The 23,548-nt window shown below is 40.4% G+C and overlaps 1 protein-coding gene across 2 annotated transcripts in view; it reads right to left on the reverse strand.

The window, feature by feature from the left end:
* Positions 1-23,548, reverse strand: part of myom3 (myomesin 3) — a 64,282-nt gene that overhangs the window by 18,769 nt on the left and 21,965 nt on the right. For both annotated transcript variants that reach the window (XM_061717283.1, XM_061717284.1), the window contains 11 exons: positions 22,715-22,759; positions 20,096-20,236; positions 19,843-20,004; positions 17,336-17,477; positions 15,369-15,568; positions 12,773-12,826; positions 9,971-10,098; positions 3,951-4,134; positions 2,034-2,208; positions 1,746-1,867; positions 872-1,059 (listed from right to left, as the gene is read on the reverse strand). In XM_061717283.1, the coding sequence (XP_061573267.1) occupies positions 872-1,059; positions 1,746-1,867; positions 2,034-2,208; positions 3,951-4,134; positions 9,971-10,098; positions 12,773-12,826; positions 15,369-15,568; positions 17,336-17,477; positions 19,843-20,004; positions 20,096-20,236; positions 22,715-22,759 (1,541 nt within the window). The remainder of the gene's footprint in view (positions 1-871; positions 1,060-1,745; positions 1,868-2,033; positions 2,209-3,950; positions 4,135-9,970; positions 10,099-12,772; positions 12,827-15,368; positions 15,569-17,335; positions 17,478-19,842; positions 20,005-20,095; positions 20,237-22,714; positions 22,760-23,548) is intronic.

Here is a 23,548-nt window from a genome sequence, read left to right on the forward strand (position 1 = left end):
GTGTGTATTTTGGGATCTTGATGCTACTCTGGTGTGATGTGAAGGTGGGGGTCAGTGCTGGGGAGTAGCTAATTAAACAAAGTCATTAAACTACAAAAATACATGCAATAGTTATAAAAATAATGAAATTAATATTGCAAATCAAAATGCTTCCAAAGGGGTTACTGGAATATATTTGGGCACCCTTGAATATAAACTATAACCTTTATTTTGTTGATTTGGATCTTTGAGTCCTCTTTTGGGGCATTTTCTGACCAACTGGCTCAAGAAAAATGGCAAATTTGAGTTCAAAACCATCAAAGCCGAATGCATCCTTTTATTTTGTCAGCAAACAGCCCCAGTTTGTCACAGGCTCTCTTGTTTGAATATAAAATCAATACAGTAACATATCTCTGGCCTCTGTGCGCCCGTCCTGCCACGTGGAGACAGGTACTCAGGCTGACAGACCAAAAAGACTTAGTGTGCTGTAAACTCCACCATATTTTCCTCGTGAAACTAGAAAATGGCTCAACCGTGGAGTGTAAAACTCATTTACTACCGAGCGAAATGTTGCTGAAAAAGAATTTAAATGCACACTGCCAAACCTTTTTTCAATTTTATTGCCCAGTCCCAAAACCAGGCTTGGAAAAGTAAAACTGTAATCACATTTTGGCCCATAACAGCAATAAACGACTTTGCAAATCTGAAGGCGTTCCTTGAAGGAAAAGCCATGCAATCACTAAATTAGGGGGAATTTATTGTCTATAGATGTTATCTGTCTGTTGTCAACATATTTACTCCAAACCTGCCAGTGGCACTGGACGGATACTCAGTGCAGACAGTTTCCCCTCATCTGTATAGCCCAGAGACAGAGAGTTGGAGCATCACTGACCTTCAGCTGTCTCTGTTTGACAGCTTTGGCGTTGACCTCTTTCCACGTCTCCGTGCTCTTCTCCCTCTGGTCCAGGTAGTAGCCGTGCACGGGGTCTCCGCCGTTGCAGGAAGGGGCCCTCCAGCCCAACACCATCTCTGAGCCAGTGCACAGCAGAAGACTGATGCCAGAGGGAGCTGAGGGCACAGCTGAACAAATAAAAAGAGCATTTTTTGGGAAAGAATAATTAAAAAAATCATCACATGCAAGAGAAATTCAGCAGAGACCCGTTACCACAGAAAAAGAAATGCCAATAACCCCCTGACAGGTTTCAGTTTCTCTTTATATTTGCAAATTCTTGACTCCAGGCTGACGTTAAGCATTCTCCTATGAGAATGGAGGATAAATTCATCTCATATTCTATTTGATAAAAATACTGTATAATCCTCACAAAGAATTGGACTGGTGCCATTGTGCCCCAGGTGATGGCAGAGTGGCAGAGTGGATGAGAGATTTAGCTGGCAGTGAGTGGCAAGTCAAATGAGTCATCACATCACTGTACTGCCAGCTGCTGAGAGCATATTATGATATTTTAGGCTGAAAGGGAAGTCAGTAGGGTCAGCTTTACACTGCCTGATAAGCCATTTGGTAGAGGCTGCATGACAAATCTGGAGAGAGACTGATGTGTGGAGGGAGCACAGTCTCAGCTGAGTGACACCAGCCACTATTTGGTGCATTTATACCCCCCTCCCCTTCTCTCCGTTTTCTACTTAGTGCACTTTGGATGAAACATTTTCAAGAGCAGTCATCTTTTTGTTTTAAACAGTTACAAGCACAAGTGTGCTGAGGTTTGTGGGAATATTTATAGAATCCTCGATGCTTGATGTGCACTTACTAATGGCCGATTTGACCCTGATGGGGCGACTCTCGTCTGAATATTTGCTGTTTCCCGCTCGGCTCACAGACTTCACTCTGAAAATATACTCCCCCCGAGTCTTCAGGCCATGAACCGTAAACCTGAGTGGAAGATGAGGTTCAGATTAAACCTTCAGCACAACGCAAACACCTGTAAATATTTGATGGCAATGGATTTTATTATTCCTGTCGATGTTGCCGGCTATTCTCCCCGATGCAACGTGAGAATCAGAAGCCATTAAAATGTTTTACAGCGTCTCACTCTTACCTGTTATTTACAATGGGCTTATTGTTAACCGTCTCCCAGTCCTGTTTTCCAGCTTCGCTGCGGTACAGGTAATATCCCAGGATGCCGTCTTTGTCCTCTGGTTCCTGCCACTGCAGCAGCACCGACGTGTCCGTGTCTGCGACCGGCATCACAGAGCGAGGTGGAGCTGGTGTGGCTGGTGGGAATTAGATCACAATTCCTGAGCAAAAACTTGATTACGATAATTAAATGAACCATAAAGTCATTTATGACCTGAGGAGCTTCGAACAAAGATGGTTTGCTCAGTTAGTTTAGATGCTGATCTGGAAGATTATTCTCAAATTATCCTTAAACGTACGCTGTGGAGTTCATGACAAGTAGATGCGCAGCGGTGCATCATAAATGGGTTTCGGGGTAAGGAAAGAGACCATGGATGGATGCAGAAAAGGGAAGATTAGGTTGAGAGACTGAAAGGGTGAAAAGGATGTCAGTAGGCTTGGCAGGAGGCTTGTATTAATATTCCACTGAGCACATGGCAAACTTATAGACACGTACAAACGTTTCAGGCTCCAACACATTCTCCTTCTCAACTCATCGTCTACCCGTGCTTTGTCAGGAGGCCTTAACGCATGTTTTCAACACTGTCTTTAAAGAGCAGGGAAAACGCTCTACAGTCGCATCCTAAAAGGTGTTGTTGTAAATCATTCTACAATGTACATTGATTAAAATACAAAGTGCAGATTCAGTACAACTGGCTGACCCGTGAACATGAGAGCACCTTTTAAAACCTTATTTCATTCATTTTCTCTGCTATTGGGATGGATGTAAAGATAAGACATTGAACAAAGAACATGTTTTCGTGCTTGAGAGTATTTATGTGAGTAAAGTCAAAAATGATTGGATGATTAAAAAACAACATTTATGGTTATCTGTTGGCACTAGGAATGGGCGATATTTTACCTTTCACGATAAACCGTCAAAAAAATTCCCCACGGTAAGAATTTGTCATCTCGCGGTAAAAATGATAAATTCCCGTTGATGACGTTTTTGTGTAAAGTCGGATTTATGGTTCTGCGTTAAATCCATGCACAACGTACGTGAAGGAAGGAAGGAAGGAAGGAAGGAAGGAAGGAAGGAAGGAAGGAAGGAAGGAAATGAGCCAGAAAGAAAGAAAGAAAGAAAGAAATGAGCCTGAAAGAAAGAAAGAAAGAAAGAAAGTATGTGAAGGAAGGAAGGAAGGAAGGAAGGAAGAAAATGAGCCAGAAAGAAAGAAAGAAAGAAAGAAAGAAAGAAAAAAAAAGAAGAAAGAAAGATATGAGCCAGAAAGAAAGAAAGAAAAAAGAAGAAAGAAAGAAAGATATGAGCCTGAAAGAAAGAAAGAAAAAAGAAAGAAAGAAAGATATGAGCCAGAAAGAAAGAAAGAAAGAAAGGTATGAGCCTGAAAGAAAGAAAGAAAGAAAGAAAGAAAGAAAGATATGAGCCAGAAAGAAAGAAAGAAAGAAAAAAGAAAGAAAGAAAGATATGAGCCTGAAAGAAAGAAAGAAAGATATGAGCCTGAGAGAAAGAAAGAAAGAAAGAAAGAAAGAAAGAAAGAAAGAAAGAAAGAAAGAAAGAAAGAAAGAAAGAAAGAAAGAAAGAAAGAAAGAAAGAAAGAAAGAAAGAAAGAAAGAAAGAAAGAAAGAAAGAAAGAAAAGTGTTTTGGGGGCTCCAAAGACTGAATGTGGTGATAGATTTATAGTTACAAAGGTGGAGTTGAATTGGTATTTTTTTTATCGTCGTTTTTATCGTTATCAGGATAAATGCCAGAAATTATCGTGATAAATCTTTTAGTCCATACCGCCCATCCCTAGTTGGCACCAACTACAGGTGCAGCACATACAGGAGATAATTGCCAATACAGGAAGTTGTTCTTTAAAATATAGCTAAACTCTGTCCCACCTTGTGGCTTTCCGAGGGAGATGGGTGCGCTGGGCTCGGAGGCGTCGCTGACGCCGTATTTGTTGACGGAGCGGACTCTGAAGCGGTACTTCCTCTCCTTGACCAGGTCAAACACCGGGAACCTGGGAGAGCTCACCGCCACATCCAGACTCGCCAGACCCCAGCTGTTCTTCCCGTCCAGGGACTAATGGAAATAAAGCATCAGGCTTCGTTTCAAAAGCAGCATCTATCTCAAGGGCATCACCATTATTCAGAGTCCTTCAAATAATCTGGAGGATTCAGACTGAATGGGAGTGACTCGCTTTACAAAGTCCCATAATTCATTGTAATTTTGTCCCATCACTTGCTCTGTGGTGTGGTATTGATGCAAACCACTTAACATACGGACAAGGACTCAGAGGAAGAAAAGATTGACAGTTTGTGCATGCAGGCAGAATTATAAACAGATCTTTCAATGTAGAAAGGGAGAAATGTGAATAAAGAAAACAAGTGAAAGTGCAGGAACGTGCAGATAAAGTATTAAAACTTAAGATGCTAAGTCATACTGCAAGATATTATTCACCGTTATCATTTCATCACGTAGGTCCATGTTTCAGGTATAAAATTCTAAAAACAGAAAGGGCCAGTGATCATAAAGCCCCGACTTGAGGGCAAAAAGGACGTGTGAATGCTCCCTTCATTATATGAGCTTGAGTGAGGCAGCAGACTTTAATAATTTCAGATACATTTGACAGATTTGACAGGTTTATTACCTCAGTAACTTATAAAGCTTCAATTAAAATCCATTTCCCTTGGCAGTTTTCTGATTTTTTTAGGAGCCAGGAGATGTGAAGTGTCTGGGTTGATATTTCAGATCCGTGGCCCTTTATTGTCGGACAGAACATGTCCATCCTGCACTTTTGATATGTTAAAGAAGAACCTTGGCATATTTTTGAACTTTGAATCTTGAGTAAAGGAAAAATTAAAAGGATAAAAAGTAGTGTCTAGTAGTGCTGATTCACATTTTACTTAGCAAAAAAAGAAAAATCTTTCAATAATATGCAAATAAGAAAATGTAAATTATGAGGCACAAACTGAAGCTAAAGAGGTACATCGAGGCTGTGCAGCTTTACTTTTTCATGCCTCTTTAAATCAGTGTTGATGTCAGGAGCCTACAGTTAAATCTGACTCATGATCCAACTTAAGATTGCCCAAATCCAACAAGTAAGTACTGTAGAGGAACAGTTGCTATATTTGACATTGATTCATCCGATCAGCGTACATGCAGACATCACTAATCCTTTTTCCCTACAAATTGAGGATGCTGCATAAAATGTAAACAAGAACAAAATGCTGTAACATACAAATAATTTAAAGCTCATTTTTAGTTGAATAGTACAAACCAGATCATACCAAATGACAAAAATCTGAAATCTTAAGGTTATTTGACAAACCTATACTCCTTTTCAATTCATATTCAAGCAAAATATTAAGAAAAAGTTGGGACATGGGCATGTTTACTGGCACAGACCTTTAAAAACTGCTTGTTGAAACCTCATAGCCCTGTGCACACAATGCAGGATGCAGTATATACTGCATACAGGCATGGTTGGTGGTCGTTGATATTAAGTACTATGAGAAAACACCCATTATGCACCAAACCCCCACAGCACAAAGTAATCTGCGTAACAGCATGCATCGTTCAAAACCTGCATGTCTGCTTCAGTATTAATGATGCCTTTATAGATAGATACACTTTATTTGCAGACACTGGGTCCAGAATACAAAACAAGATACAAAGACACAGACATTAAACACAAATAGAAAGAGATTCACTTGTGCCATTCAACGTCAGATGACACATGATGAGCACCAACAAACCTCTTTTCAGTGCTGTGTTGGTATCAAATCAGGTCATTCTTCACCTCAGAGTTAAACTTTTAAATCAGTGAAGATCAGAATAGTTTTTTTAATTAACCTCTGTCCATTTCAGCTTAGATTCAGCCAAGAAAAAGTTAGTGTTTCTCACTCTTGTTTAGCTATGGGTTTACTTTGAATGATAGAGTTTAGGTGAAAGGTACTGAGCCCATGCCGTGTTTTCCAACACAGAATTGTGTGTATTGTTTTTCCTCTTCAAAGATTTTGGGACCTTTAATGGCCTTTACTGGAATTGGGGAGATGGGGAATATGTGCAGCAAAGGGCCCACAAAGGCTGGGACTCGAACCTGAGCCCGCCGCCGAGGGCTGTAACCGCCGTATATGAGATTTCTGCTCAAACAAGTGAACCATCTTAAACCATGTCTGTTTGTGATGTATTGCTGCCTGAGGCCCAGAAGATCAGGGTCACACAAGGTTTCAATCTTGTCTCCAGAACTTTTGTTTGTTTTTTTTAGGCTCTCTAAACTTTCTTTTTATATGTTCAAGCTTTTACAGAGTGCCAGTCCCTCTTTGGAGCACATATTTCTTGTGTTTATGCAAACCTTTTAGGCTATAACTGATATACAGTAGGTTACTAACTTATGGCCATTTAAGTTTCTCCATCAGGTGTTTGTTGGACAATATTTCAAATCAACATGTCCCTTTTTTCAATTTGAGCATATATCATTAAGAATACTTTCACATGTTGTCTTTCCATTGTTATAAATTAATCACACAATAATGATGGCTGCGTTCTATTTTTCAGTTTACATGTTGCACAGCATCACATCATCTTTTAAGAGAGCGGTATAATTCATGCTGAAATATACAGCATGTAAGTAATTGTGGGTGTGCAAGCTTTTCTCTCCGTTCTGCGTAAATGTAGACTTAAAAGACTCAACAGTGAAAGCATTTTCCTGCTAATGTTTACCAGCTTGTCACTACCGTTTTGTGCTTTTCCGCATTGAGCTGGTTGAATACGCTCATTTTTAAAAGTTTGTTTTCCCTAAAAACAACTGTTGTCAGAGCATAAAACGGTGCCGCGGGAATAGGCCTGGAACAAAGGTGTTTTAAATCCAATACTGAAGCAAATTCTGGGGAAAATCCCACCAGCTGTTAACATAACAGCCCTAATCAAACTGATGCACAATGCTACACTTGGAACGGAAATGTGAAAAGAGCTTTTTTGTAAAAAGGAGTCATCATTTTGGTTCATCTCTTCTCTTCTCAACAACTACTAGATTTTTTTAACGAAAATCTGAATTTGACTCCGTAAAAACTAAGCTCAGCAGCCAACTCTTTAAAGTTAAAAACAGCACTAAAGAAAGCATTTAAAACCTCCAACAACCTGAGAGAGAAAGTGTTCACCATATATGTCATGTAATATATTTTAGTTCATTAAAGGAGCCGTCTGTAAGAAATGGCCAAAACTGGTACTGCAGTCACTTTTAAAATATTGTTGAGCGGCGTGTACCCCCCCAACGTTCAACGTTGGCGTCTGTCTTCAAATTATTCTCCGCTTTCAGCCGTCTCCATCTATCAAAAGCATCTCTTATACAAATCCTTGTTTTATTTTGGACCTTGTCACGACGTAACTCGGATTCATAACGAGGTCTTTTAGGTTTTGGAAAGCGAGACATTTTTTCATCCAACACGTTCGTAGCGGCTGCTGCGATAATTAGAGCCGAGCTGGCAACCCGGATGCCGAAACAATACTGACTTGGTGATTGGGAGATAGGTGGAGGGTGGAGCTTCAGGCCAAAACAAAAAATGACAACATAAACATCAGTTGAGGGCTGCAACTCCTCTTTTTAAACTGGAATATCCTGGCTTGAGTGCTGTTGTCAGTGACATAAGTATTTGAAATGAACATGATTTTTAAATGTCTGTTGACATATCGGGGTCATTTTATGATTCGTTTTATTATTGCTCTTACATACAGCTCCTTTAAAATGTGCTGCCAAGGTAAGTTTAGTTGTTTTTGACCGGAAGCCCGGAAGTTACGTAAAGTGAGAGGAGCAGTAGCGGAACATATCAGAGCCAGGCCGGGGGGGGCGGGATTCCTTTTCAAGGTGCTTTTAGTTTCATTCTGACACCATGTTACGTTACTTTAAGCTTAACTATCTTAAAAAATAATGAGATAGAGAGAGTGACTTGCTGTTAACCGTTTGCTTCAACGTCCTTAGCAACAGTGACCAATGACAACACATCCGGGTCCCTACATACTAACAATGAGCCCCCTGATTGGCTGAGACAGAACCAGGTTTATACTGTACTGTAACAGGTTGGATTAACTTTACGCAACAACATAGTCCAACAAACCACAAAAACATAGCCTAATAAAATGAATATATTTCAGACACAAATTCAACACATTTGTAGGAGTTCAGCACCACGGATAGCCTCCAGATCACTCTGAAATCACCATCTGACATCCACTTCAACTGATGACAGTAGTGTAGTAAAATTGGCACGGCAGCCCAATAAATTCACATACAAGTTAAAATTCAATTTGAAGTATTGTGGCCTACTCTCCACTACTTGAAGGTACTCGGCGAGCCTTGCGCTCCACGAACTCGTCCGGGGATGAATCGCTGCTAAACGTCGGCTTCATCTCCCACAGGAGGAGGATTAAGGCGAACAAAATATGCGTCTAGCTTGGGCAATTTGGCTTTTTCTTGCTCCCTTTTTTCTTTTTCTTTGCGTTTTATCGCTCCACTTTTTGTGTTTATAACTCCTGCTCATTTTGACAAGGGATCGATGATGACATATGACGTTGATAGACGGCTGTTGATGACGAACGATTTTATCCAAAATACTGTACATTTGGAGATTCACTTGCAATTTTTGTTTTAATGTTAACTGTGAGTGTGAAAATCTCAGCACACCATATTATAAAATGCTTTATATCTAATCTGAACCAAGTGGTGGCACAAAAAAAATAAATCTCACGGGGCCGGGGGAGTACGGCCCCCCCCAGCCCCCCCTGAAGCCCCGCCTGTGGAGAGGAGCTATTGTAACTGTATCATACATTCTCTAGCTGCATTCAACTCCACAGTCATTCTGATGCTCCTCATTTCAAACCTTCTTTCTTCTCCTTTTCGCTCAGGCATCGTCTGTAAGTTTATTAATCTTGTTTCATTGTGTTATGTTAGGGTGGAAAATGTACATGTCATCCATTTTCTTTGATTTATTTTGTTATTGATCAGTATAGTTTCATATTTCATGTCAAACACAATTTTCATGTCTGAATAATTATTCTTCATCTTTCAAATGCATTAAGTGTATCTGCCCTCTTCATTTTGTATCATACATGTAGTCAATACGCTGTTCTCTAGTTGCGCTCGGTGGACCACGTGTTCGGAACAAAGGACATGTGAGAAACCAAGACAAAAGGCTGGGGGTTGTAGTTTCTTCTCCTCCGGTCTTACCGGATGTAGTTTTTTCCCTTTTCTGGCAGCAGTGGATTGGATGGGGGAGACCACTCAACCAGGAGCAGCAAAGTCTAAACCACCCCCTCTCCACCTATAGTATAAGTGTTTAGCCATATGGTCAAGGTCTTTTATTGCATCTGGAGACAGTCAGTGTTTTATCACTTGGACTTGTTGGTGTAAGACCCGTGAGCTCACGATTGGTGAATTTTGATCAAAGCAGTTCCTCGTTCCAATTTTTTAACACACGATCCGATTTTCTTTAAATTGATATTTAAAGAAAGTTTAGTTAGTAGACATTTGCAAGAGTATTTGAATATTTATATAACTATATTGGTGAGCCCTCATTGTATTTTGTCAATATTCATACTTTATTAATCAAATCATCTGTCCGCTAGTATTTTTGGAAGTGTTAATGCTGAGTGGAAATACAAGCACACGACAATAGAAGTGGTTTTAGTGTGAAAAACTATCAATCTCACGCTGGTTTCAAGTACAGTACATTGTACACTGTTTTATCTCACATTGTTTTTGATAAACAGAAATGCAATTTGCAGCTGAAGGTCTCATAGGATGACAGAAGTTAGCGTTTGGGTGAAAGGTTGCAGGATGATCGGAGCCGACCAACACGCTCGGAGCTGGTATAAATATGAATATTTGTGTGTGAGGATGAGAGTGGGAGTAAAAACCGACCTGCTCCACATAGAAGGTCAGCGGCTCCCTGCCTCTGGGTTCAGGCTCGGTCCAGCTCAGCACCACGTAGGTGTCGCTCACCTCGCAGGCGTGGACGTTGGTGGGAGGGAAAGGAGCTTTGACCCGCCCTGTGGAGACAAGAGGAGGAGGAGAAGTGGGATGATGACAAAAGAAGAAAAAAAACAACAAGGTCAGTGAGAATAAAAGTTCAAAAAGTTCTGGTTGAGATAATCCTCGATCCCGTCGTCTTTGGATTTGATACAAACACACACTGTGAAGCCGCACAGCCCAGTTTTACCTCCGTTCCCAGTATTCCCTCACATGGCTCGATTCGGCACACTGCGACTTGTTCAAGGACTACAGAAGAGTTCAGATTTAGCAAAACATGTTCATTTATTTAGCAAAACGTGTGCTGTGCCGCGCAACTCTGCATGTCCTTGCCTTTCTATTCCTGAAAGAGTTAGCAGAGCCGCAGACTGAAACGGAGAGAAACTCCCCAGCAGAAACAATGCTCTGATGTAGATCTAGTACAGCCAGCACGCTGCCGGATCCTAATGAGGCAGAATGTCATTCCTGGAGTCCTGGTTAGGGTCTGAACAGCCTTTGCAACGTCTTAATAAGGATAGCTGTACAAGCTGTAAGTTTCTGTGCATTTCTTCAGATGCATTACTCAGAGGGATTTTGTTTTAATTTCTGGTTAACTGGTGCAGTTAGACGAAAATATGTCATATTTTAATTAATAAAATGTATTTTATGGGAAATAATATAAATAATATATAATATATAATTTTTCTATTGAAGAGCAACACCGTAGCTGGTTGCGGGGGGCTTTTACGCAGGAAACTGAGGTTTTCACACTTTACTTTTCCTGTCACTCGCTCGTTTCTTGGCATTAGGTGCAAAAACTACTTTGCTAGTAAAACATCAGACAATGGGGGAATTAAATCAAACGTGTGTATAGAGATGCATTTTCTAGGCTACCAGGGTAATAAATCAAAACCAGAAAAAAAAGAAATACAACATGAACTGGAAAGAAGAAAGGTATGAGCTTATCATCATTTGGTCATACTAGTTATATTATAAAAAAAAACTAAAAATATTGGTATTTTTAATAATTTTAGTTGTATTTTACATGTTAATAGTCAAATTCACGTGATTGTGCACAAATGGTGTGTTAACATCCCAGTAAATTCAGCGCCTGGCCTCCACAGGCCTCAGTTAGCATCTTAAGGTTTATATTTTATTTTAAGCTGTTTACGTGGCAACATTGGAAAAGGGTGTGAGGCAAAACACTCTTCTCTCTGAAAAGAACACGACAGTATATGGCTTAGGTTTACAAACACACATCTGAACAAACCATAATAGTTCTGGGATGGTTTCCTCTCTGACACATGAGACCAAAGTGAAGATTTTTGGCACTAATAGAAGCGGGGCAGCAGCAGCCGAAGCAGAGAGGCCCAGGCCTCCCTCTCCTTATCGAGGTGTTCCCAGGCAGCCAAGAGATACGATCTCCCGTGCGTGTCTGAGGTCCTTCCCGGTCCCTAATTCAAGTTGGACATGTCCGAAACACCTCCGTTGAGAGGTGACCAGGAGGCATCTTCGCCAGATGCCCGGTCCAGCTCAATTGGCTCCTCTTGATGCGGAAGAGCAGCAAATCTTCCCTCCCAGATGACTGAGCCGAGGGTGAGCCCAGCCACCCTGCGGATGAAACTCCTTTTGGCTGCTTGTATCTGCAATCTTATTCTTTTGGTCATTACCCACAGCTCATAACTATTAAATTCATGGCTCGACTTAATTACATTTTACTGCATTTTGGGGGGGCTATCAGAATAGGTTTACATGTTTAATTAAAAACAAACCAACAAACAAGAAAATGTTATTCTTATTCTCATAAAGTCTATCGTCTGCTTGAAATGCTCTGCCTTAGCTGTTGTCTCTGAGGCGTCTCCAACAAAAACTGCTCCGTTTGCAGATTGGACAAACATTGTGTGCATGAAAGTTGGCCAATTTTCCCAATTCTTGCCTGGGATAACCACTTGGCAGGCAATATGAAAAACTCTTGAATTGTGATAAATGCAAGCATGGACAGAAAAAGGGCTGACTACAAAAAAGATGCCTGAGGCACTTCAGCAGCCATGTGTTCAGTACAATGCCAGGAATACACTGGATTCGACTTTAGGAACACATTTTACATTCATATATGAGCATTAGACACACAGAAAGGGAAGATATTAAAAAGGGAATATATAAGCTTTTTCAGGTAAAGTGTACAGTCGAAGACTTCAACTCAGAGATTTGTTGCAATCATTTGATTAAAAGAGCTTCCTCGATAACATGTGTGTGTTTGATTCACAAGCACCAAAAAACCGAATGAGAAAACTATGAAAGCAGCCTCCAGGCTACATTTATATTCTGGTGGAGCCCTAAAACACAAATTCCTCTCTCTCATCCCCTTATCGCTCTCTGTGAGTTACATTGTCAAGGTTATCGGGCCTCTTCACAGGGATTCACTCCACCTCAGGCCGTTATGTGCATTTCCAGGACACCATCAGGGACTGCTCGTTCTTTTTACTTCTGCAAATTGAGCAAATGCTCAGCGCTTCAGCCAGACAATTACTGCATCTCATTGTTAAATATAATATGAAGATGCATTAACACCCAGAGCCTGTGGCAACCTACAGCTGAGGAGGCGGCACTGTGATAAAACATAGATAATACCTGAAAATGCTCAGTTTGTGAAAAGATGTGTGTGTGTGTGTGTGTGTGTGTGTGTGGACTGAAATGAAAGTATAGCCTTCTCACCTTCCAGCTCATCTTTTGTAATGGTGATGGTCCTTCCTCTGTCCACTTTTACCACTAATAGAAGAAGAGAGACGGAGACAGACGGGTTGAGCAATGAAACACAGAGTGAGATGAGTGTAATGAAGTTATATGAGAGCCCATGATGACAATAATTTTGTAAATGTTAGAAGGGAAGCCAGACACAAAGAGGTAAGCGAGAGCAGCATGGAAAGATGGAGTGAAGGCCAGAGGCAATGCAACCTTCTGCCTGTCCTTCATCTGTGTTTAATGATCCACAGCATCTGACCATCGTCCATCTGTCCTTGCTTTTTACACACGGGCCCACACATCTCATTTATCGCTTTCCTCCCCCTACAAGCTTTTAACCAAAGCGAAAAGCTTTAAAAGTCATCTTTGAAGTATCAGTGACTTACGCTCAACAATGCCATCAAGAAGCCGTTGCAGACTGCACAACTGTGCCTGCTTTCTGTAATCTTTTTGCAGGTTTAATATGGGAACTGAGGGATATGAGGGGAGTAAACAATAGGAGTTGGTCCCGAATACACTGATTATGCTTTTTGTAGTTCAGAACAGATGTTGGCGAGTGACAAATTTTTCCCAAATAAATTAAACACTAACTCTGGAACCATAAAATCTTTATACACGCCCAAGAAAAACAGGCTTTTGATGTGTTAAACTGAGGGAGTTTCCCCCTTGTTCTTTACCTGACTGCTACAAATCTACAAGGGCTGTAAACAGGAAGTTAACAGGAAACATTCAAAGAATAATTTGCGTGGATACAATCCATTTTACATGGACTCACAAGAGACTGACAGCGAGTCATGTTGCACTTGTATTTCCCTCCACAAACCTACTCAGAGAATAAATGGAATGCATTTCAACTGCATCATGAAGTCTATTGCAATATTGCAGCTACATAATTAATGTGGAGTCCCTATATAAAGTAGTACTTTAAAACTAAACACATGCAAACCCCATTTTTTACCTTTCAATTGAACAGCTAAAGCACATACCGGTGAACTGAAGATAAATAGAATTAATAAGTAGTTTGGTCCACAGCACAATAAGGAAACACATTGTTTTGCAATGGTACTATGTCTTAGCTATGCAAATTTTGTAATGGTGTGAATGCTCAACATTTCAAGATGTTGTGTGACTACATATATGTAATATGAGACTGCAGATTGTGCGTATTGAAACACAGTCATTCCCAAGCACCAACCATATGACTTTTGGCTTAAATCCCATGTAAAGGTAAGATGCGTTGCAGTTTCTTCATTCGCCGATGGAGTCATTCTCCACGGACTCCCATGTAAAAATGTCCAACTTTAGAGCAGAAATAAACATATTTACAGCTTGGTTAAAAAAAATGTTTTGGTCTCAATTGATTGATTTCACACCGTGACAACTCTGACGGGTGATTTTTTAGTATCATGTCAGGAGAATTTATATAAAGCAATTCATTTATTTCTAATATGATTGATTGACCATCACCTCAGCCAATGGTATAAGCGAAGCAACCACCGGTTTGTACTAACTCAGTGTCAGCTAAAGACAGCAGTCATATTTTTGATTTCACCATCGAGTCAACATGTGAAACGGGATATTCCCCTGCGAACGTCCACCGGCAGCTCTGCAGATAATTCGGCGGGGATCGGCTGGAGGAGCTGGTCGTCACAGGTGACTTTGACTTACATATTGTGGGTGTGTTCATGGGCAACATGGTGGTTTTCAGTACAAAGAAAAGGGGTTTCAAAACTTCTCTTCAGAAACCAGTGGGTCACATGACATTGTTTTTACAGGCTATGTTCATTCTATAGAAAACAACCCATATCACATCATCTGATCAAAGTGCAACAAGATGATGAGTTTTTTACATTTTTTAGATGTTGACACTTTGCTCCATATGACTCTTATTCTCAGTACAGGCTTGCCCAGCGTCTTCTTTGATACTCTCGCCTGATAAATGTTGCATCTGTTGTTTCCTGCTAGACTGGACATCCATCCTAATTCGTTTCCTCTTCAATATAAAACATTAGTCTGGTTCCTCTAGATTTGCCTTTGACTCCAAGAAGGCAGTATCAACAGATGCAAAGGAAACTGTCTCTGGACTGATTAGAGAGATGAAATGTGGAATATGATTGACTCGGTAGATTCTGTACCGGTGGAAATCGCTGTGAATATGAGGGGTTACATACTGATTTCATGAGAGAGAATTTCTGCAAGGTAAATGGACGTGGTTGGCCAGGTTAGTCTCCTGCAGGTAGGTAAAACTACTCAAAAGTACTTCACACAACCTCTTCAACAAAGCGAAGTATAGCGAAGTACAAGCAAGATTATTTGCCTACAATGCAACACAAATTCAAGGTGAAAAAAATTCTGCCTTACTTAAACATAGTCAAGTATACACTCACCGCCCACTTTATTACATGCACCTGCTATACCTAATAAGGTGGCCAGTTAGTATTACTTGTAAATGTATTTAAAGGTCACCACTATTACTAACCCAGGCAAAATTCCCCAAAATTAGTTTGTTGCTTTTTCTTGTAATTAGTCATTTAGTTCTTGACGACATTGACTTTGTTTAATGTGGTACCCATTGTCCTGGTGTGTTCCAGAGGGTCTGCAGTCAGGACGGGCCCTGTGGCTTTGGATGGGCGTCCCACTCCGGCTTTGTTTGCAGCACAAACTCTGAACTGGTACATAGTTCCCTCCTTCAGCCCAAACACCGGGAAGTGGCACATTTTCTGAATATGCTCATTGCAGCGCACCCACTCACCCTGACCCAGGTCACATCTGAGAGAGAAGGAGATAAATTAATACAGAAACAATGTTTATGCATTAGCAAAGACGGAGGGAACACACTCTTTAATAAATGCAAACAAGAAACCCATAACATCATGTTACGAGCTGTCTGCAGGGGTACAGCATTATAAAACCAACTATAAAACACTTTAGCCCACACAACACCACAGCAAGTCAGTGCATATCCTGCCAAGGTCTATAATTGTGTGAGAACATCTTGTGAAAATTATAAACCTCCAAACACAAAGCAAGAATGATTTTTAAAGTACAGTTTGAAACAAGAAGAAAAAAAAAGGAAAGACTAAAACTGCTTGCTGTAAGCCACAAAAAATAATGCAGTTTTCTAACCAGGAGAGGGGTTGCTAGGGAACTGGGTGGTATCTCACATTTCCCAGTCCTTACCTAGTAACCAATAACACAGAGGAGTTGTATCTTTGACAATGACCAAATAACATATTCAAACACAATCATGGACTTAAATCACACACATGAATATGAAAGGCACCGATGCAGGCATACTTTTCTCCACACAGTTGAACACTAAGGTAGTATGATGCAGATGGATCGGTGTTAGTGACCGGTGCAGCACCTGTTCTCCTCTGGGAGTCTTTGATTGGGCCGTTAACGCAGCGTAGAGGGCCGATAATAACGACGCCTACCATCAATCTCTCGTGAGCGCTGCCAAATCAACACTATCGTTTCGAACACATGCCAACTACCTCCCTAGCACGCCACAAGAAAGGCAACATTCAGCTGTCCAGTCTTACACAGGTCCCCTAATAGCATGCAAACAGAAAAGGACAAAAGGAAACGTCTAAAATAGGACATAATGGAGATGGAATCAGTGCTTATTTGACAAAGCACAAAGTCCATCTGTACCTTATTGAATTGATGATGAAAAAAAGGAGACACGATACTTCTATAAGGTCTTGCTCCTGGTCGGGTGTGTAAGAGGGAAAACCGTAAAAAGTAAAAAGTAAAAAGTAAAAAGTGGAGAGTGGAGAGAATCATAGCTGTGGAGTACGGTTATTTGAAAGCACTGATCAGGGGAATGACAAAATAAACTTTATGCAGCCTTTATAGAGCCCAGAAGCACGGGGGGACCATTATCTCACAGTAGGAAAAGTGTCAAAACATCAGACTTTTTCTAATACTCCCAACTCACCCTTTGTTTTTTATGCAGTTATTTACCTTTTCTATGTGTCTTCCTGTCTATTTACAGGTACTTCTTGAAACATTTCTCTAAGGTTCTTTCTGCCCAGCCAAACTTTGTAGAAATGGCTTTGGTGAGACAGGTATCCAACAAAGTCACTAAGATTTAAACTTATTATCATGAAGGTGGGAGGGCCTTAGAGTAAGACAACTATTAGTGAGCAACTTTATCATACAATATACACAGGTGTACTTGCACAAGATTTTGTTGCCTTGATTCTTGAGTTATATAAAAAAAAGCATTAAGCTAAGGCTCTTAGAAGAAAAGAAAAGAAAATCCCTATGGGGGTGTTCCTCTGTGGCAGGAGCCAGGGGACTTGTGAAGACTGAGTGAAATATGGATCCAGAAAATGAAAGCCTCATGCAGTGATCGACTTAGATGAACAAAGTCTTTCTGCCCAGAAGAATAGAAGGATTTACACAACTCTCCTTGAACATTGGACTTCATAGCGAGACCGAGAAAGACTTTACATTTGAATCATGGGACAATGCTTGTTCTGATGTGGAAAGTCTGAGAAGTGTTCAGTGAATCCGGCTGATTCTAACCTTTCAACATAATAACCCTCCACAGGTGAAGCTCCATCGGCGCTGGGCGGCTGCCAAGTTAGGAACACGTAGTCCTTGTTGACATCAGACACCTGCACCGCCAGAGGAGACGCAGGACCTCCACGCACCGCGGCTGACGCATCTAAGGAAGGACAACAGAGCCGGTCAAAGAGAAGGACAACGGAAGAATGAGACGGAGACATCGACCCAGTGCAGAAATATACTGAATGGAGCTGATGAAGAACCTGAGTATAGAGCGAGGATGAGGAGAAACATGGAGAGGGGAAAGAAAAGATTTTAAATAATCTTCAAGTTGAACTATACTTTGTTGTCCAGTTATAAAAACTTCTTCCCTATAACATTAAACAAACAATGAATCTGTAATAATTTTAAATTCATACTTGAACCGATCAGCTTTAAAAGGTGTAAAAAACCCCAGAGGAGCAGCAAATACAAATAAGGCAATCATGCTTAACGAATTGAAGTCCAAACCTGATCCTGAGGGTATTTCTTTTTTTTCAGCAAAAAGGGTAAACATCAAGTGCATTATTTTCCTTCCTTATTGTTTTCCATTTTTGTTTTCGCTCCACTGTTGTGCCTGTTGGTAACGCAGAATAAGAGCAGAGAAGTTCCTGAATCACTAATTAGAGCCTCAAGCTGAGATGAAGACGCAGCTCCTGAAAGTGACAGGCGAGACTTTAAAAAGAGCTCGGCGCGGCGGGGAGATTTATTTGCGTGGTACTGTATATACATGTGTATATTTAGACGGGTAAACTGTACTGCCGGTCAAAGGGAAGGACAACGGAAGAATGAGACGGAGACATCGACCCAGTGCAGAAATATACTGAATGGAGCTGATGAAGAACCTGAGTAAAGAGCGAGGATGAGGAGAAACATGGAGAGAGGAAAAAAAGATTTTAAATAATCTTCAAGTTGAACTATACTTTGTTGTCCAGTTATAAAAACTTCTTCCCTATAACATTAAACAAACAATGAATCTGTAATAATTTTAAATTCATACTTGAACCGATCAGCTTTAAAAGGTGTAAAAAACCCCAGAGGAGCAGCAAATACAAATAAGGCAATCATGCTTAACGAATTGAAGTCCAAACCTGATCCTGAGGGTATTTCTTTTTTTTCAGCAAAAAGGGTAAACATCAAGTGCATTATTTTCCTTCCTTATTGTTTTCCATTTTTGTTTTCGCTCCACTGTTGTGCCTGTTGGTAACGCAGAATAAGAGCAGAGAAGTTCCTGAATCACTAATTAGAGCCTCAAGCTGAGATGAAGACGCAGCTCCTGAAAGTGACAGGCGAGACTTTAAAAAGAGCTCGGCGGGGAGATTTATTTGCGTGGTACTGTATATACATGTGTATATTTAGACGGGTAAACTGTACTAACACGAAGCTTGTGAATGATTAAGAGCTCATAATACTGTTTCCGTGGCATGAACACTTGCATTACATTTCAAAACAAACTGTACATGTACCAGGAGTCTTCTCAGAGCTGCCCAGACTTCAAATGTTTGATGAGTCAAGTAGTTTGAGCTTCTCTCTGCCTTAATCTATATTTGATGTAAACAGTGCATGAAAGAAAAAGCAACCCATGAGGAATCTATACTTTGACTAAAAAGCATTAACAAGCCCTTGACTGCTGAATAGTTTGATTGATGGTGCAATTTCAGCTTATAAATCACTGCAGTTTGCTGACAGGAAATGAAAGTAAATCCAGACTCTGGTGAATACAAATAGCATCTGGAGGAAGCTTTTGTTCAACATTATTTATCCGGCGTAGGCCAACAAATGATTATTCCACCTTCCAAGCTTTCAAGGTCGCTCCAAAAGCACTTGTCACATTTTAAAACTCAAAATTCAACATTTCAGAAAAAGCCTATCATTTGGAAGGCAGTTTGTTTTGAGAGCTGCAAAGCGCCTCGCACAAAGAGAAAAGAACCCTGGAAGTCAAAGTGTACAGCATAAAAAGCCTAATCATCGTCCCTTTTATGTTTTAAGTTTGGTGACTTTCTGTAAAATCATAGTTGAAGTTAGCAATTTTCTCATAATGAGCTTACAGACAAGAGATTGGAGTAAATTTTTTCCCCCCCTCAGACAAACCATCGTTATTTCCCCTAACCGTACATTTAACTAATCATTTTCAGTGATTTTGGACCATTTCTGTGGCAGACTGTGTTTGCTCAGCCGTTGTTATTGTGAAAAGCTTTGATCGGTAAAACAACTACATGACAACCATAACTACCCTCCCCTCAAAAAGAAACAAGCAAGCTGGACCTTATGTAAGGGTGTTTTTGCTGGTATCTTTTGCTTCAGATGTACCTCTTTGTACACAAATGCATTACAAGAGCTTAATCCCTCTAACCACTGAAATGCTGCATGTTTCACTCCCAACGACAGCCGAAGCATTTACATCAGATGGATTCATCGTGAACTGTAATGCACCAACAGAACTCTTATCTGGAGTAAAATGTGCATTAAAAAAAGTTGTTTTCTACCTTTGATGTAGACAAAAGTTTCGTGTTCCTGGATGCCGTCCCATGTCCTCAGCCTGGCTGTGTAAACACCCTCATCCTCCTTTTGTGCAGCCCTGACAGTGATGGAAGCCTTGTTGTCGAAGGTTTTAATGTCCACATTGCTAGACTGATGAAGGCGTATGCCTGGAGGGATAGAAAAATATACCACAAGTCTGAATGCTCAAAACAAAATAAAAAAATCAGGCACATGTGGCTCGTCCAACACTGTGCTTACCATCCCTGAACCAGCTGACATCCTGCTGGAAGGGCAGCAGAGCGGAGGTGAAGGTACACTCCAGGGTGAGGCTGTTGTCCTCCTTCACCCAGGTTGGTGGGAAAGACACATCAAACTGGGCGTCCTGTTGCACTTGCAGGGCTACGGGGAGGAGGACAGACTTGAGGGGTTAGCATGATCAAATATAAATGAAATGGGTTGCAAAACAACCCGGCGCTGATGATAATAAATAATAAACGTGAACTCCTTCAGTCATCAACTCTCTGAAAACCAGCTGTAACACACTTGAGTAGTGAAACTAAACGGAGGCCAGAGGTTCTTGGTTAACGGAAAAGGCTATTTTATACAGACTGGCAATGACAAAATAGGAGAAAACCCCTTTTACTGAAGAGAAGGACGATTCAAAGGACGGCTACAACAAGCAATCCCCAAGGAAACCCGAGGAGAAAAGAAAAGCTGAAGAAGTGACACTTCTTTGGAAGTGGACAGGTCCTGACAAATGTTTCCTCCAGCTATCATTCCTGCTCTGACTTGTCAACGCGCCAACACAATAAAATCTGGAAGTGAGCGGTATGCGGCCCATTGTAAGAGATGACTCTTATAGAGACTGTGACATATTTCCCACTCTGCTTAGCAGTACAGGCCACACATCAGTGACTGCACAGTTATTAAAAAGCAGTCTTTGCCTGGCATTCTTCAAACTCTGCGCTGCTCTCAGCTCAATGACAATAATGATAAATTTGCCACAGTTGTGCTTTTGTTTATTGAGTGATTTGTGTTGGGAAAATGATCTGCTTCATTTGAGATAATCAAGTGTCAGTTAGATGAAAATGGCGGCATGTAATTCCTCTGCACATTTTGCACAGAAAGTACGCTGATGCCATTACAAGCTGATAAAGCGTCATTCAGAAATGATTGCCGCTTAATTTCTGTCTGTGGGGATTTTGCACCTACACATTGCTTCTTCAGAGAAACTGATGTACATCAGGGAAAAATGATTTGTTCATGTAGTTTTCTGCAGATTAGATGTGCGTAATTTGACTTTTATTTATTTATTTTGGCAGTTTTGTTTCCTCTTAAATTAATTTTATAGGAAAAAAAAAAGTTGGCATAGATAAATCGTTATCATTTTACCAGTCTTTTAAAAGCCAAGTTACAATTTACACATGATTCATAGCCAAAAACTCAATTATCTTATCCCATTCATGATGTAAAAATGAAAGCTAATGCATCCAAAATACAGTAAAATGTCTGATTTATTCATAAATCTGAATATTAGCACAGTCAGGCATTAAATTAAATGTGCATATCCAGCACAAACCAGAATGGGGTTTTACCAGCATAATGAAGGCGATAAAGTTTTGTTCATGTGCTCATAATGATCATCCCACAGAGATAAATGAGAACTAAAGCTGTAGAAAACAACATAATTTTTTCTCTATAAAAATATATTAATGCTAATATTGTATTTGGAGTAAGTTACTAAAAATGCTATTGAAAGTAGATACAGTGTTTACAAAAATGATAGGATGCAGCGCAAAATGTACATAAAAGCAACAACATGAATTAACATCCTGTATTTATTTGAAAACGGTTGCCAAGACAGCTTCTTTTCTCAATAAATATTTTCAACTTGCCCTCCTTTGCTGTGTCTTTTCATCTTACAACAGAGCAAAAGTGTCCACTGGGTGACAGATACGGACTGCAGGCAGGCCAGTTTAGCACTCAGACTACTATGGAGTTGCATTGTTCTTCTAAATGTGTATTTGTGGCTTGGCATTGTTTTGATGAATTAAGCAAGAGTTTCTGTAAAATGGATTATGTGCTTCTGCATAATCACTAATCCACGGTTTTGTACTGTGAGCTGATAACAAGCCAGATGGTCCCTCTCCCCTTTAGCCATGAGGTTGTGCACCCATGACGTGGATTCGAAATACAAATTGAGGAGACTTCAGTTATGAAGCATAAGTCAATTACTTCATTATGAAAATGGACTTCAGTCCTTTTGATTAACAAAATTTTCCATACACACAAGAACTCCTTGTCAGATAAACAACAGACTTTTAATGAACAGCCTTCTCACTCTTGGAAAAATACCAGTGTGGATCACTTTTCTCCAGGGACTGATATATAGCGTGATAGATACTTGGCTTACTGTACATACAGGTTTGGCTATTAAAAAATAGCTCTGGCCCCCACACATGGTGGAGGCTATATAGGCCACAGAGTGTACAGTCGCAGCCAAACCTTGAAGCAAGGAAGGATAAATCTCCTGCTGTCCCTGGAATGAAATATAGATGATTATAATTTCTGTTCAAATGGAAGCAAGTCGTTTTATCCTTACACCCAGTATCCTACATCTAATTAACACCCCTTCATCTCCAGACACCCACAGAGACACAAATCCCACGATAAACAATCGCTGTCAATACACGGTTCCCTTTCAATCCAGTCATAATCTGTCATAAGAAGGTACAGCATGCACAGCAGCACAGAGTGCTGAGCCCGGCTTCAAAGCCACCCAGCCCTACTTCTTTTTCTGGGAGAGGAAGGAACTTGAAAGAGTGGCAGTGAAAATGAAAGGGGACAATTTTTATTAGGCCCCGCTTTGAAACTTACCGGCAGTCTCCACGCGCTCTGAACCAGCCACAGCTCCTTGATATGCTTAATCGCAGAGCGGTAGAGCAGGACCGATTGGAGAAAGGCAGGGAGGGTCAAAGATGGAGACAGAAACAGAGACAGATAATGTGAAATTGAAGGGACAGAGATATGAAAAGACATCGGCAAAACAAACTTTGCTCTGCTATATTTACTTTGATTATCATGTAAAATCAGCTTTCTTTTTCAATCAAAAGAATACCTAACCTCAGAGTAACCTTTCAAAGTGCCAAAACTAACTCTTAGACATTTTTTCATTTCATTTTCAGCAGCATGAGATCTCATACATCTATGTGGAAAGACAACAATTGAGTTTACTTGCAGTAAAGGCCAATCACGCTCTTAATACCTGGACTAAACCTTCAGAAAACACTCAAGATGCCCCAACAGTGGCCAGTTTTTTATCCAACCTTAGGGCAATGAGTTCCTCCTCTTACCTGATTAATAGCATTTTAATTTTTTCCTAATTTTTGATTTGTAATTAAAGAGACATTCATTTTTTAATAGGTCTGGGACCATAGGGGATTTCTTTCCCTTTAATCAACTAATTGGACTTTGTATCATGTTCTTTCTGTACTTGTAAATATCCCTGAATTTCTTACCCCAGAGTAGCAGAAACCTGGAGTGATCCAGTTTACCCCCTTAATTACTGAGAAAAACGGTCTGTGGACTAAGGTATAAGGGAAAGAGAGAAAGAAAAATAGTACTTTACACATTTTTTTTGAGAATGACCTTAAATTCGGACTATTTTCTAAAGCTATGCATCATGGTTGATGTATGCCCCGTATCCGTGCC

The sequence above is a fragment of the Cololabis saira genome, chromosome 3 (genome assembly GCF_033807715.1).
Source record: "Cololabis saira isolate AMF1-May2022 chromosome 3, fColSai1.1, whole genome shotgun sequence".
Taxonomy (NCBI): Eukaryota; Metazoa; Chordata; class Actinopteri; order Beloniformes; family Belonidae; genus Cololabis; species Cololabis saira.